Source organism: Magnolia sinica, chromosome 3 (assembly GCF_029962835.1).
Source record: "Magnolia sinica isolate HGM2019 chromosome 3, MsV1, whole genome shotgun sequence".
In the NCBI taxonomy this organism is placed as follows: domain Eukaryota; kingdom Viridiplantae; phylum Streptophyta; class Magnoliopsida; order Magnoliales; family Magnoliaceae; genus Magnolia; species Magnolia sinica.
In genome coordinates, this window is record NC_080575.1 from 129,346,500 (window position 1) to 129,358,604 (window position 12,105).

General features: G+C 39.7%; 1 protein-coding gene across 4 annotated transcripts; it reads left to right on the forward strand.

The window, feature by feature from the left end:
* The first annotated feature begins 2,252 nt into the window (after positions 1-2,252).
* Positions 2,253-11,696, forward strand: LOC131241302 (jasmonoyl--L-amino acid synthetase JAR4-like). Of its 4 annotated transcripts, none has more exons than XM_058240089.1 (5): positions 2,253-2,639; positions 4,231-4,542; positions 4,625-4,726; positions 5,099-5,922; positions 10,934-11,696. In XM_058240089.1, exons 2-5 carry the CDS (start codon positions 4,250-4,252, stop codon positions 11,473-11,475), a joined length of 1,761 nt encoding a protein of 586 aa, XP_058096072.1. In that variant the 5' UTR covers positions 2,253-2,639; positions 4,231-4,249; the 3' UTR covers positions 11,476-11,696. The 4 variants fall into 4 exon arrangements, with proteins under 4 accessions (XP_058096072.1, XP_058096074.1, XP_058096073.1 ...); XM_058240091.1 differs by having other exon boundaries at positions 2,253-2,631; positions 4,222-4,542; XM_058240090.1 differs by having other exon boundaries at positions 2,253-2,631; positions 4,225-4,542.
* The last annotated feature ends 409 nt before the right edge of the window (positions 11,697-12,105 follow it).

A 12,105-nucleotide genomic window follows, 5' to 3' on the forward strand; every position in this document is an offset into this window, starting at 1 on the left:
ATGACATAATCAACAGATTGGATTTCAAATAAACATTACAGTGGGGGATTTTAATGGTGAATATCCAATCACTATTGTTTTCCTTTGGTGTGGTCCAAATGAGATTTATATCCCTCTAATTTTTTGTACGCAGCCCTAACATGATCTGTAAAAATCGATGAATGGAATGGATGAAACACATACATTATGGTGGGGCCCATAGAGCACCGACCATCAGCCACGGGGCTGGTGGCAGGGGGAGTAGCCAATCCGTTTCCGTTATTATCCTACGGATGCAGCTTCTACTAATTCCCAAAATCTCTTTCGAGTGTAGTCGTATACGTCAGTTATGTACCATCTAAAATTGACTGCGACGCATCCTGCTCGCTGAGGAAGCAGGTTGCGAATTGAGTAAACTCTGTAGGGCCCACCGTGGATGTATGTGTCTTGTCCCCACCGTCCATTCATTTTTCCATCTTATTTGAAGGCATATCCAAATCTCAAGTCGACCATGCCACACGAAACAGCTGGGATACATCCACCAAGGGCCCACTGATGTTTATTTGCCATTTAACCCATTGATAAGGTCACAATGACTGGACGAAGATAATAATTAAAAATAATAATAATAATAACAACTTGATTCAAAACCTGTGTAGTTTTCAAGAAGTTTTCAAGGGTAGATATTCATTTCACAGAATTTCCTTTGGTGTGGTCTACTTGACCTTTGGATATGCTTCAATTTTAGGCTCATGCCCAGAGAATGAGTTGGTAAAACAGAAGGATAGCATGGATAAGACATACATCTACAGCGGGCCCCACAGAAATTTCTCAATATGCAATCCCCTTCCCCTCACATAGGTTCCTATGTATAGCCAGCCATACAGGAATTCAGATAGAGCATGACCATAAAGTCACACAGTTGTATAATCCCATAAAGATTAATCACTGAAAGTAAAAGAAGTGGTTGGTCCAAATTGCAGGAAAAAAACCAGATGCCTAATATTATATTCTCAGTGAGATTTATGTTATCTTTCATCGACAGTTGGATCACTAATTTGGAGGATCAACAAAACCATATGTATGCTTGAGAAGTCACCACCGTTCTTTACATGTGGTGAAGAACTAACATCCACGTCTACCGAAGAAGATCGGTCCGTAGTGGGGGATGGTACAGTAGAGGTTGAAGAACCGGTATATGTAGTATAGCCCTCGGTCTACATTGAACGTGGCCCTTTTAACTATCAATCTGAACTGTCTAACTAGTGGGCCTCTTTGTGGATGGATGAGGTTTCGGGAATTGTAATTGTCACTTATGTTTACTTTCAAGAACTTAATGTTGACCATTTACTGTTTTTCTTCTGATCATCGATATTAATCAACTGTTTAGATGGCTAGGATCATCTGAACCATGCATTTCTTGAATCGATATCTATCCACAGTGGGTCACATAGGATGGAAGATCCTGATGGAAAGATAACCCTGCATATTCCGGATCTTCTGGCTCTACAGTACTCCCGTCTGGAATATTCTAAAATACGTAAGGGATGATGACCCGACGGACCACCAAATCAGTTGGTCCTGCACACTCCCGTCGGTGGAAAGGGACCCGTCCAAGTAAGGGACAGTGGACCCACCGTATGTTATTGGTCCAGATTTCGAAAACAAAGCAAATGGTCCGTCCTTCTATTTGTTTGACTTAGGCAGATCAATTAAATTTGGAGGTCCACTGGGCAGAAAGGAAATTTCTGCATTTCGGACTTAGTTTTTGAGCTCACACGCGCACTTACTCTCACACACATCTCTATGCACAAACACGTGCCAAATTGGAAAGTTTCTCCAATAATCTACCGTTCAAAAGGTGCTTCCGATCATGAAGATGGTCATGCCAAAACATCAGTTCAGTGTACTCATCGAGGAAGCCACATATAGAAGTGGAATGTGGACCGTTTGTAAGTTTCTTTAAAGAGTCCGTAACCTTTGTATAGACGGAACCCACTTAATTTTAAGAAACCTTTGCAATATTTATATATGGTCGTATTCAATGCAAAATCTAATCCACACATGGTTCAGATTTATCACATGATTAGGGGTTTGTCACGTGTTCTGCTGCGTGGGAGAGTACGCGTGTGGCGGAGCAGAATTCATTTCATTCGCGAAGGTGGCTTTTTCGTGATTTAATGCAGCAGTATGGGTAATATGGGCATTTAAAAGCATGGATGGACGGCATTCAGTTACGACTTAACGCCTATATAAATAAATGCCACCAGTCCAAGCTTCCATGTAGCATTTCCTCGGATAAGAAAAAAATAAAATAAAATAAAGGAAATCTCTCTCCCTCAAACCGTTCTCCGCCAGTTTCTCTGTCCGCTTCTTATCCGCAGAGCGCATCGAAATCAGTGTTTTTCTACTATTTTTGCCGCAGGAATCTCATCAAGATCGATGAATTCGACGGAGATGCCTCTTTCAACGAGACGGTTGGGAGCATGTAATTTCATCCATTGAAAAACGGTCGAAGATCGAACGATTGCGATCGGGCTACTCGTAGTCGAGCAGACTAAGAAATCTCACTCTTTCCCGTCCTCTTCGAAGAACTTGAAATCCTTCGACTTCCATTCAACTCGCTGTTTTTTCTCCACACTGTCAAAAATCGTAAGATAGTTTCGAAAGTTGGATCGAAAATCGCTTTCATTTTCGCTCCATGAGCTCGAATTTTGCAGTATTTATAGCTTCTACGGGAGATCGCATTGATTTCTAACGAGCTTTCTTGAAAGATGCCACTGCGATCTTAAATTCCAATGCATTTGTGTTTTTTCCACTGATTTATTCCGAAAACTCACCTTCTGAAGTGTCTAATCAATCTCTCTTTGATCGGTTATTTTGTTACCGAAAAGCATTCGTTATTATCTGCAGAAATTGCTGCGTTTTCTGTTTTAGAATGGAATGTATTCTTCCTTGTATACGCTTTTGTATGGGTAGATTCTCGCGGAAGCTACGATTTTCTGCCGAGTTCACGCTTAAAATTCCAATATGTCAGCAGTTTCTTTAGATATTTATTTGATTCGAATCCGTCTTTAATTCTCAGGACCTTCGATTTTATTTGTAACCTTTCCTTTCCTTGAATCTCTTGATTCCTGGCGAAACTGCTATGTTTATTATAGCTGGGAAAGTGATCCAACTTGCCATGTTCTTTCCTCCCTAGCGCTGTTCTGATGACTAAGCCTTCTTGTTTCTTGATTCTTTCGAGTAGTCTCTTTCTTTTTTTGTTGCTTGAAAGCTCTTCAATTATAGATTCCGTGGCAATGCTGCTCTCGGTTATCTTTGCATATAATTGAAACTGTTTGAATTTGAATTTCTTCTTTTGGAGGTATGAAGTCTCTGTCCAAGAGTAGCTCAATCTCTGTTTTGGTAAAGAGGAATGAGTATATGGATTTCAAAGGACAGTAATGTAAATGTCCACATCTCATGAATCGCCAATGCGTATGCATCCAAGATGTTGAAAATGTGGGGCCCACCTTGAACATCATCGGGCTCAAAGAAAAGGCTGATCCATTAGATCGTGTGGTTCACATCATCAAAACAATGGACTGACTCAATGTACATGTGTGGATAAGCCTGATTTTTTTGCCTGATAATTTTTAATCTGGGCTGTCCATTTGGACGCTTGGAGGAGTGTGGTAAAAATAGTTGTTTCCGTTCTCCTGCTGTATGTATTCGGATTCGTGTTACCGAGAACCTCTCATAGCTGGTGTTATAGTCTAAATGATACTGATAGGTCCAGGATAGAGACACCTGAAACATTCTTATCGCGTGGAATTTCAGTCTTACAGAATTTTATTTCTTCTGAGCTGATAACATTTGAGTTTGCTAGCATTACTATTTTCGAGTGCTTGAAGTGGACATTTCAAGCACTGTTTACTAAAATTCACCAGAACTCCCTTTTCTAATGTGTTTCCTTGCCAATACTTCATTCCTTTTCTTTGAGTCATAAAACGACTGTATCACTCTTCTTCTAATCGTTTGTCTGATTTGATGTAAGTGAGGTTGTCCTGTCTTTGCATTTTTATATATCTTCAGGAAGGCAATTGTTTTTGTTTTATATTACTTGAAGAACCCTTTTTCATGCTTCATTTGCAATTTCAATGGATGAAGACTTCCTAACAAACTGCTTGTTCAAATGTAATGTTTCGGTATTTCTCACCACATTATTGAAGATTGGTGGCATTTGGCTTTTGATTTTAGCAGCTTCAGCGCTAGGTAGGATTTGAGGATGTTGGAGAAGATGAATGGATTCACTCACCAGAGTGTGATAGATGAATTCGAAGCAACAACAAAAGATGCAGGGAAGGTTCAGGTGGAGACTCTTGGGAAGATTCTTGAAGAAAACGGTGAAGCGGAATACTTGCAGAAATTGGGCCTCAATGGAAGAACCGACCCTGAGAGCTTTAAGGCATGCGTACCATTGGCTACTCATCCGGATTTGGATCCATATATTCAAAGAATTGCAGATGGAGACTTTTCTCCTATACTTACTGGGAAACCCATAACAACCATATCATTAAGGTCTTGTTTCTGATTTCACTTTTGCTTCCTGTACTTTGAACATATGATCAGCGAACTGAGGCGAAATATTAGTTTCTTGCAGTTCTGGTACTACACAGGGTAAGCCCAAATTTGTTCCATTTAACGAGGAATTGGTGAAATCTACGATGCAGATATTCCGTACGTCCTATGCTTTCAGAAACAGGTAAATAAGATTTGAGACTCTTGTTTCAATTTTAGAAAATTTCTTGCTTCAATTTGTTGATGGAGTGCTACCCATCAATTTGGATCTCACAGTTATTCTGTTTCATTGCTTTCTTTGGCTGTTTCATGCTTAGGAATCTTGTGTGCTGAAATCAGATATTTATGATGTGTTCTAAAATTCAAATCTCCACACATATCCCTTTTTAGATGCATCATCAATCAAAGATATGTTATCTCAAATAAGATTTCCACTACGGAATTTAGCACTTTCTGTAGTTTCTGTCTGGGTTTGTCATAAAATAGAGCTTTTTCAGTATCATGGAGATTTCTTATTGATGATTATTATTTTTTATTTATTTATTTGGTTCTGCAGAGAATTCCCCATCGGAGAGGGAAAAGCCCTACAATTTATCTATAGCAGTAAACAGTCTACAACAAAAGGGGGTCTCACAGCTAGTACAGCCACCACGAATGTTTACCGCTGCTCTCAGTTCAAGAACACGATGAAGGACATCCAGTCCCAATGTTGCAGTCCTGATGAAGTGATATTCAGTCCCGACTTCCACCAATCCTTATATTGCCACCTCTTGTGCGGACTCATCTACAGGGAGGAAGTGCAGTTTATATCGTCTGCTTTCGCATTCAGCATTGTTCATGCATTCCGAACGTTGGAGAATGTCTGGGAAGAGCTCTGTGGTGATATCAGAGATGGAATTCTCAGCAACAGAGTTACCGTTCCGTCAATCCGGACTGCCATTTCTAAAATCCTTGAACCCAATCCGGAACTGGCAGATTCTATTTACATGAAATGTTCAGGATTGAGTAACTGGTATGGAGTGATTCCGGAGCTTTGGCCCAACGCCAAGTATGTCTATGGCATCATGACTGGGTCGATGGAGCCATATCTGATGAAATTGAGGCATTATGCTGGCAAATTGCCGCTTTTGAGTGCTGATTACGGCTCTTCCGAAGGATGGATTGGTGCGAATGTTAAACCGTGGCTGCCCCCAGAGCTAGTGACATTCGCAGTGCTTCCAGACATTGGATACTTTGAATTCATCCCTCTTAGAGAGAAACCGGAGGATCAGGAACTCGAAAAGACCGGATCTACTCTCAACTATATGGAATCGGAGCCCATTGGTCTAACAGAAGTGAAGGTCGGGGAAGAGTATGAAATCGTTGTCACCACTTTTGCAGGTATGAAGGCTTTTCTAATTTGAATTTGTTGTTGCCTTTTCTTTCAGATGTTTCAGGGTTTGGACACCCACTAAAAATGAAAAGGAAAACCATAAACTATAATTAAATCAGCATTTCCACCGGCTGGATGAGAAATGGCCCAATACTAGGAGTTTTGTTTGGATGGCGAGTAAAAAAGTAGATAAACATCACATAACTCCAACAAACATAGCATAGTTTACCAAAATACTATATAAAAGTACAATAATTGCTAGTTTATCTCCTTTCTCTCTTATCCAACCAAAATAATATATTGTCACATTAAAAGAAAACCTTTTTCATTTCTATTCTTTATCCCAACATGAAATTAATGAAAACAGTAGGAATGCAACATCTCAACGGGCGTCGTCTTTCCTCTTAAAAATTTCAAAATTTTGGTTCCTTTGTTTTTCTCCGACATAAATTTCACGTGACTGCCACTACCATAAGATAATACAAGCGTGATAGGTTCGTTTGGATAGTTTAAAGTCTGTTTATGTCATCTTTATTGCTTGTATTTGTTGAGTCGTCCTCTGGCTCTGTGCATGTATAATTTTCAAACGCCTAGACAGCAGAACCCTCTGTATATATACTCTTCACATGGTCTACAGAGGAGTTTGATTTCTTTTATTTATTATCCCAAGTCAATAGACTTGGTATAGGTAGCTGGTGAGACAAAACACATCCTTGGAACCAGTTTATTAATATGTCCTTTTATGTCGTTTTCATGCCATTTTTTAGGAGGCCGGCTCTTTTATTGTAAAGAGAGTTTATGCTACCAGGATTGCGTGTGGGGCCTATCATTTTCTGTGCACGGAATCTTTACTATAAAAGCCAGAATCTTTACTATAAGAGCCAGACACCGCCCCCCCCCCCCCCTCCCCCCCCTCAAAAAGAAAAAAAAAAACTCTGGCTTATGCAACCATCACCTGAATTTTGAGGTTTTTGGAGTGGTTGTTCACTTACTTTCTATAATATGAATCACTTAATAATAAGATAGATTATGAGCTCACTTAATGCAACCGCTGGATTCATGAACACGAAAATATGGGCCCATACAGGCAGCGCAGCATAAAATCAGGTGAATAGCTTTTCCACGCAGGTGGGTAACTCGTAGGAACCGGCCTATCTTTTAGTATGAAACTAATGATGCTTTCTACATTTGTTGGAAAGTTACGTATTGTTCTCGAGTTTCAAGAAATAACAACCCCTTGACTTTCACGAATGACATAAATAGCCTCAGAAACTTGAAAGTAAGGCGAGGAAAAGTATGAGAGAGAATCTAACCCAAGCCAACCTCGTTTGGAAGATTGTTGTCACCATTCGTACAAGAAAATGGAAAGGGTGGTTTGGTCATTTCTGCGTGCTGTGGGGATTCGAATGCTTCAACTCCATCATGGACGCCCCTCTACACACGTGTGCACATGCGAACCTATGCCACGTGTTAGATTCAAGATGTTCATGAGGAAGCCCCTCGCCAGTGGAACTCATCAGGTGGGTCACATAGGTAAGATGTGGACCACTAGCAGTTTTGTTTGAAAACTTTCTATTTGTTTTCACAGACGTGGTCATCCTGATGATTGTTGGATAGAACCTGCTTTTTGGATCAGGGCATCAACATGCTGGGGCCCGCCTGATGAGCGGCTTGCATCTCACACATTTGGCATGTGCTGGCATGTCGGCCCGTGTGTAGAGGTGCTGCAAGCGGGTATGGCAATGCTATTTAATTAACTGCAAAAAACGAGTTGCATCGGGTTTTCTTTTCCTTTTTTTTTGTCTGTCTGCCAATCAAAACCAAGAGATAATGAGCTAAGGCTGAAAATTTTATTGGAAGAGAACAAGGATTAGGTGCAATGCAGCCACGAAGGTCGACCATCATCAGGCTCCATTACGTGGAAGTCATGTGGTTTGACCATGTGACTGAACCTATGGATTAGATTGATTTTTGTTGTTTTGCTTTATTTTATAGAAGGATGGAAAGATGGATTGCGAGGATGAATGGACAGAGACATTATGAATATTTCATAAGCGCATGTACATACATACATCCATTCGTACCTACTCACATGCGCATGTATGTGCATTCATACCTAGTCATGGTAAAATTATGGTCAACGGGATGCTCCCAAAACATCCACACATGGCCTGTGCATCCATGGGTTTTGTCTGATTGAAACATTATTGAGGTTGTTGTCTGGATCTTTTGATTGCGCAACATCGTAGAATACACCTGCAAGCACACATCAATGCCTACATACATGATTGAGGTCAGCAATTTCCTCCTTCCTTTCGCATCTCGAAAAGGAAGAATCACTGCATTGATACTCACATGAATACATGTCGAAAACTTCATAGTTCCTGGACCGGAAAAGTACTCTCGAGTGGATGTCTAACCTGGTTGGGCTGACTGCAAGACTCAGGCGAGTTTTATTTTTTGCAGCCTGGTGGTTATTGTTTTCCAAGGTTCACGTCTTATCTTTGACTACTTTCCTTTGCCCCCTTTTTTTTTTTAATGGAAAATGTTTTAACCAGTCCTGCGACCACTGGTTAACCGGGTCAGGGCCAATCAACATCATAAACCAGTTTTATAGAGACTCGCTTGAAATCTAGGTGAGTTTACTTCACTCACTGAGTTTCGAGTCGAGTCAGAGAATTCTATAACTATGCTTTATTTAATCTCTTTAGTAGACGCCTGGGAAGAACTTCATCTCATTTTTAACTCATTCTAGACGTCTACCAAACTGGTCTAGTCCTCTAGATAGCATTATCTTAACCGTTATTACATCTTCTGGTAGGGAACTTAAACCTATCACTAAAAAGGATCACCTGACAAAAATCAGGCAGGTCTGCCACACCGGTGGAATCAATGGAGAAACGATAGACTGACTCAATATACAGGTGTGGCCCAGCTAGTGAGTTGATCAGCTTAGTTTCCAAAGTAGTGGTAAGGCCAATCCTTTTTCCGAGATGGTTTCCTACACCAGTTGCACTTTAGCGGACAAAGATGGTACAATGTCACAAGCTGTGGTACCTTGCCTCATCTGGTCTGTTCTCCTTCTAGCATAACATATCCTTCTAACGGCTGCAACCATAGGTACAAATCTGATTCTCGGCAATTTCTTGAATAGGGATTTTCTTGGGAGATTTTCATATTTGGCTGTTTTTCTCAAAATGTTATAAGGAAGATTAAGTTGAAATTAAAATATTAAAAGACATTTCTTTTAAATTAATGAATAATTTTAAGAAATATGTGTAAAATTAATTTTGTATACAAAGTATGTATATATATATATATATATATATATATATATATATATATATATATATATATATATATATATATTCACAATAAAATTTTGAAAAAATAAAAACAAAGGGTGCATTTGGTTGTACTTGAAATATGGTGCAACCAAATGCAATCTAAATCTCATGATATTATTGCTTTGGCCTATTTTCCAGAAAAATATCACTAGTATGTTTTAAGATTTCTGTTTGATGCTAAAATATCATAACATTAGCCAACTGCTTCCACCATCAGAATCGTACTACTGGAAAAACTGAAGGAGTGAAAAATGATTTTAGTAGTAAGACATCATTGAATATAAAGGGTAATAACGAGGGCAGACCGCCGTAGTCTTGGTTAGTAAAATTGTATTGAAAATCAATTCGGATTTCACCAGTGTTATGCCAATGTCATCCTTATAATTAATCTCTAAATAAGGATTGTCAAACTGGTGGACTAGTGTTATTCCACACGTTTTTAAGTAGGATCTTTGTTAAAACAATTGCCGGCAGGGTATACCTGGACAAAAGGTAAGCGATAGACATGTGAGAACAAATCATTGCTATCATAGGCCTGTTTGGTTTTTCAATTTCCTATGAAATGTAATGTAAATGAACCTCTCATTATTATTTGTTTAAATAAAAGTTATGATTTATAAACCAAGAGTCAAATGTACTTGTAAAGGTAAAGTAAATTATACTTATTACATTTTCACACTATAAAATTATCATTTTTATAGGGTTGAAATAAATAACATAGCAAAATTATTATTGCAGCCAAATATAAGTGATGTTAGCATACAATTATAAGAGAAATAATCACCATCCATTTATAACCATTTACTATTGTAATTAGAAAACTAAAATGGTTCTTATGGTTTTGGCCAGGTCAATGACAGACATACGAGAACAAATCATCATCATCATTTAAGCCTTATCTGGTTAAATTGACGGGCTCCGTGAATCTTGTTCTATCATTGCATTCCATTAATGGCAATCTCCCTGTTAAAATTATTAGTCATCACATATTTTTACTACTTCGGATATACTTTCGAGATTTCTCCCTGTCCTTTTAAAGGCTCCAATAAACACAGTTCCCCAAGTAATGGCAGTTCTTTGGACTTTACTGCACTGTGCCCCAAATCAGACAGATTCAACCCTCTTGTGGGCCATACCACATGAAACAATGACAATAGAAATGCCGCCCTTGATATTTATATGCTATCCAAATCGTTCGTACGGTTATTATCACTCAGATAAACTGTAGGCACAAATGTCATCCTGATACAAAACTTCTGTGGGCCCCACAGTTTCCAGTTGTGGGCATTCAATCCCTGCCGGTTCCTGTGGTGTAGCCCACCTGAGTTTTGGATCTGCCTAATTTTTGGACTCGTGTCCTATTGTTGTCTTGCAAAAGTGATGGACATGATGGATTTGTCATGGGCATATCTGTGGGCCCCACATAGCTTCTGATTACAGGTACTTCACAATCCGCTTCCGTTGTCCTGGAATGTCTGTCCCGCATTATGAGCAGAACTGCCTGTCTTTCGGCCACTGTCATCTACCCAGTGGGCTCCACCTGATACGCGGATCAAATGTTACACACGTGCCTCGTTTCCATACACAACCATGTGTGGAAACGCAGCAAGGTAGGAGATTCACATTTGTGGCCTGTAAGGAAATTCTGATAAATCTAGGGTGTTGAATACAGGTCTGTACAGGTACAGACTAGGAGATGTGGTGAAAGTGATGGGCTTTTACAATTCAACACCGGAGCTTCAGTTTGTATGCCGTAGGAGTCTACTCCTCACCATAAACATAGACAAAAACACGGAGAAAGACTTGCAATTAGCAGTGCAAGCATCAACCAAGCTATTGGCAGAAGAGAAAGTTGAAGTGATTGACTTCACGAGCCACGTGGACTCATCGACCGACCCCGGTCACTATGTAATCTTCTTGGAGCTGAGTGGCGAAGCGAGCGAAGGGGCCCTGAATGAATGCTGCAGTTGCTTGGACCGATCTTTCCTCGATGCAGGGTACGTTAGTTCCCGGAAGGTGAGCACGATCGGGGCTCTTGAACTTCGTGTGGTCCACAAAGGAACATTCCGCAAGATTCTAGATCATTACATTGCACTTGGGTCTGCAGCCAGCCAGTTCAAGACTCCTCGCTGCATAGGCGCTTCCAACACTGCTGTGTTACAGATATTGTGTAATAACCTTGTTAAAAGCTTTTTCAGCACTGCGTTTGATTGAATAGAGCCTTTTATATTTGGTTATTTCTCCCCATGTTAGAATCAATGGTCCAGATAAGTCCCCCACCTAAGATGGGATGCCCTAGCTCGAGCCCTTATAAATCCCAATCCAAGTTCTAATTTCCAATGCCCAGTTTAATTAGGTATTTTCTTGTCGATATTTAGAGAAAGATTGTTGTATTTTGTTTTAGAATATATATTAAAAAATTAGAATTTTAAATATTTCAATTTCCCTCTACATTTGAAATTTATGTTGCTTTTGAGTTTTAGATTTAATCCCACATTGAATTGTCAAAGAAAATATTCTCATATATTTGATAGGATTTTTGTTTTGGGGCTTGAGCCTCATTCGGAGGGCATATGAATTTGGTCACGTGGGGGCACTTGGGACCTTGATGCAGTGATGAAATAAACGAGTTCACAACCCTTTAAATAGGGATACCACGAAATTAACATAGAATTCGGCCGTCAATACGATGAAATCTCGCAAATTTGGCATGGGTAACCTAGCATAGCCAAGTTGGTTGGCTAAAGTAGCTCGTCTTACCCCAAAATCATATATGGTACGTTGAGTAACTCATTCTGATTTGCGAGATATGCCTGTTTTAAGGTTCCGACGGTCTTGATGACT

Bases quoted from the DNA above. Each gene is read 5' to 3' on its own strand.
- LOC131241302 (XM_058240089.1), top strand. From the start codon at position 4,250: ATGTTGGAGAAGATGAATGGATTCACTCACCAGAGTGTGATAGATGAA. The intron at 4,543-4,624 runs GTCTTGTTTCTG...AGTTTCTTGCAG, and splicing joins ATAACAACCATATCATTAAG to TTCTGGTACTACACAGGGTA. The intron at 4,727-5,098 runs GTAAATAAGATT...TTGGTTCTGCAG, and splicing joins TCCTATGCTTTCAGAAACAG to AGAATTCCCCATCGGAGAGG.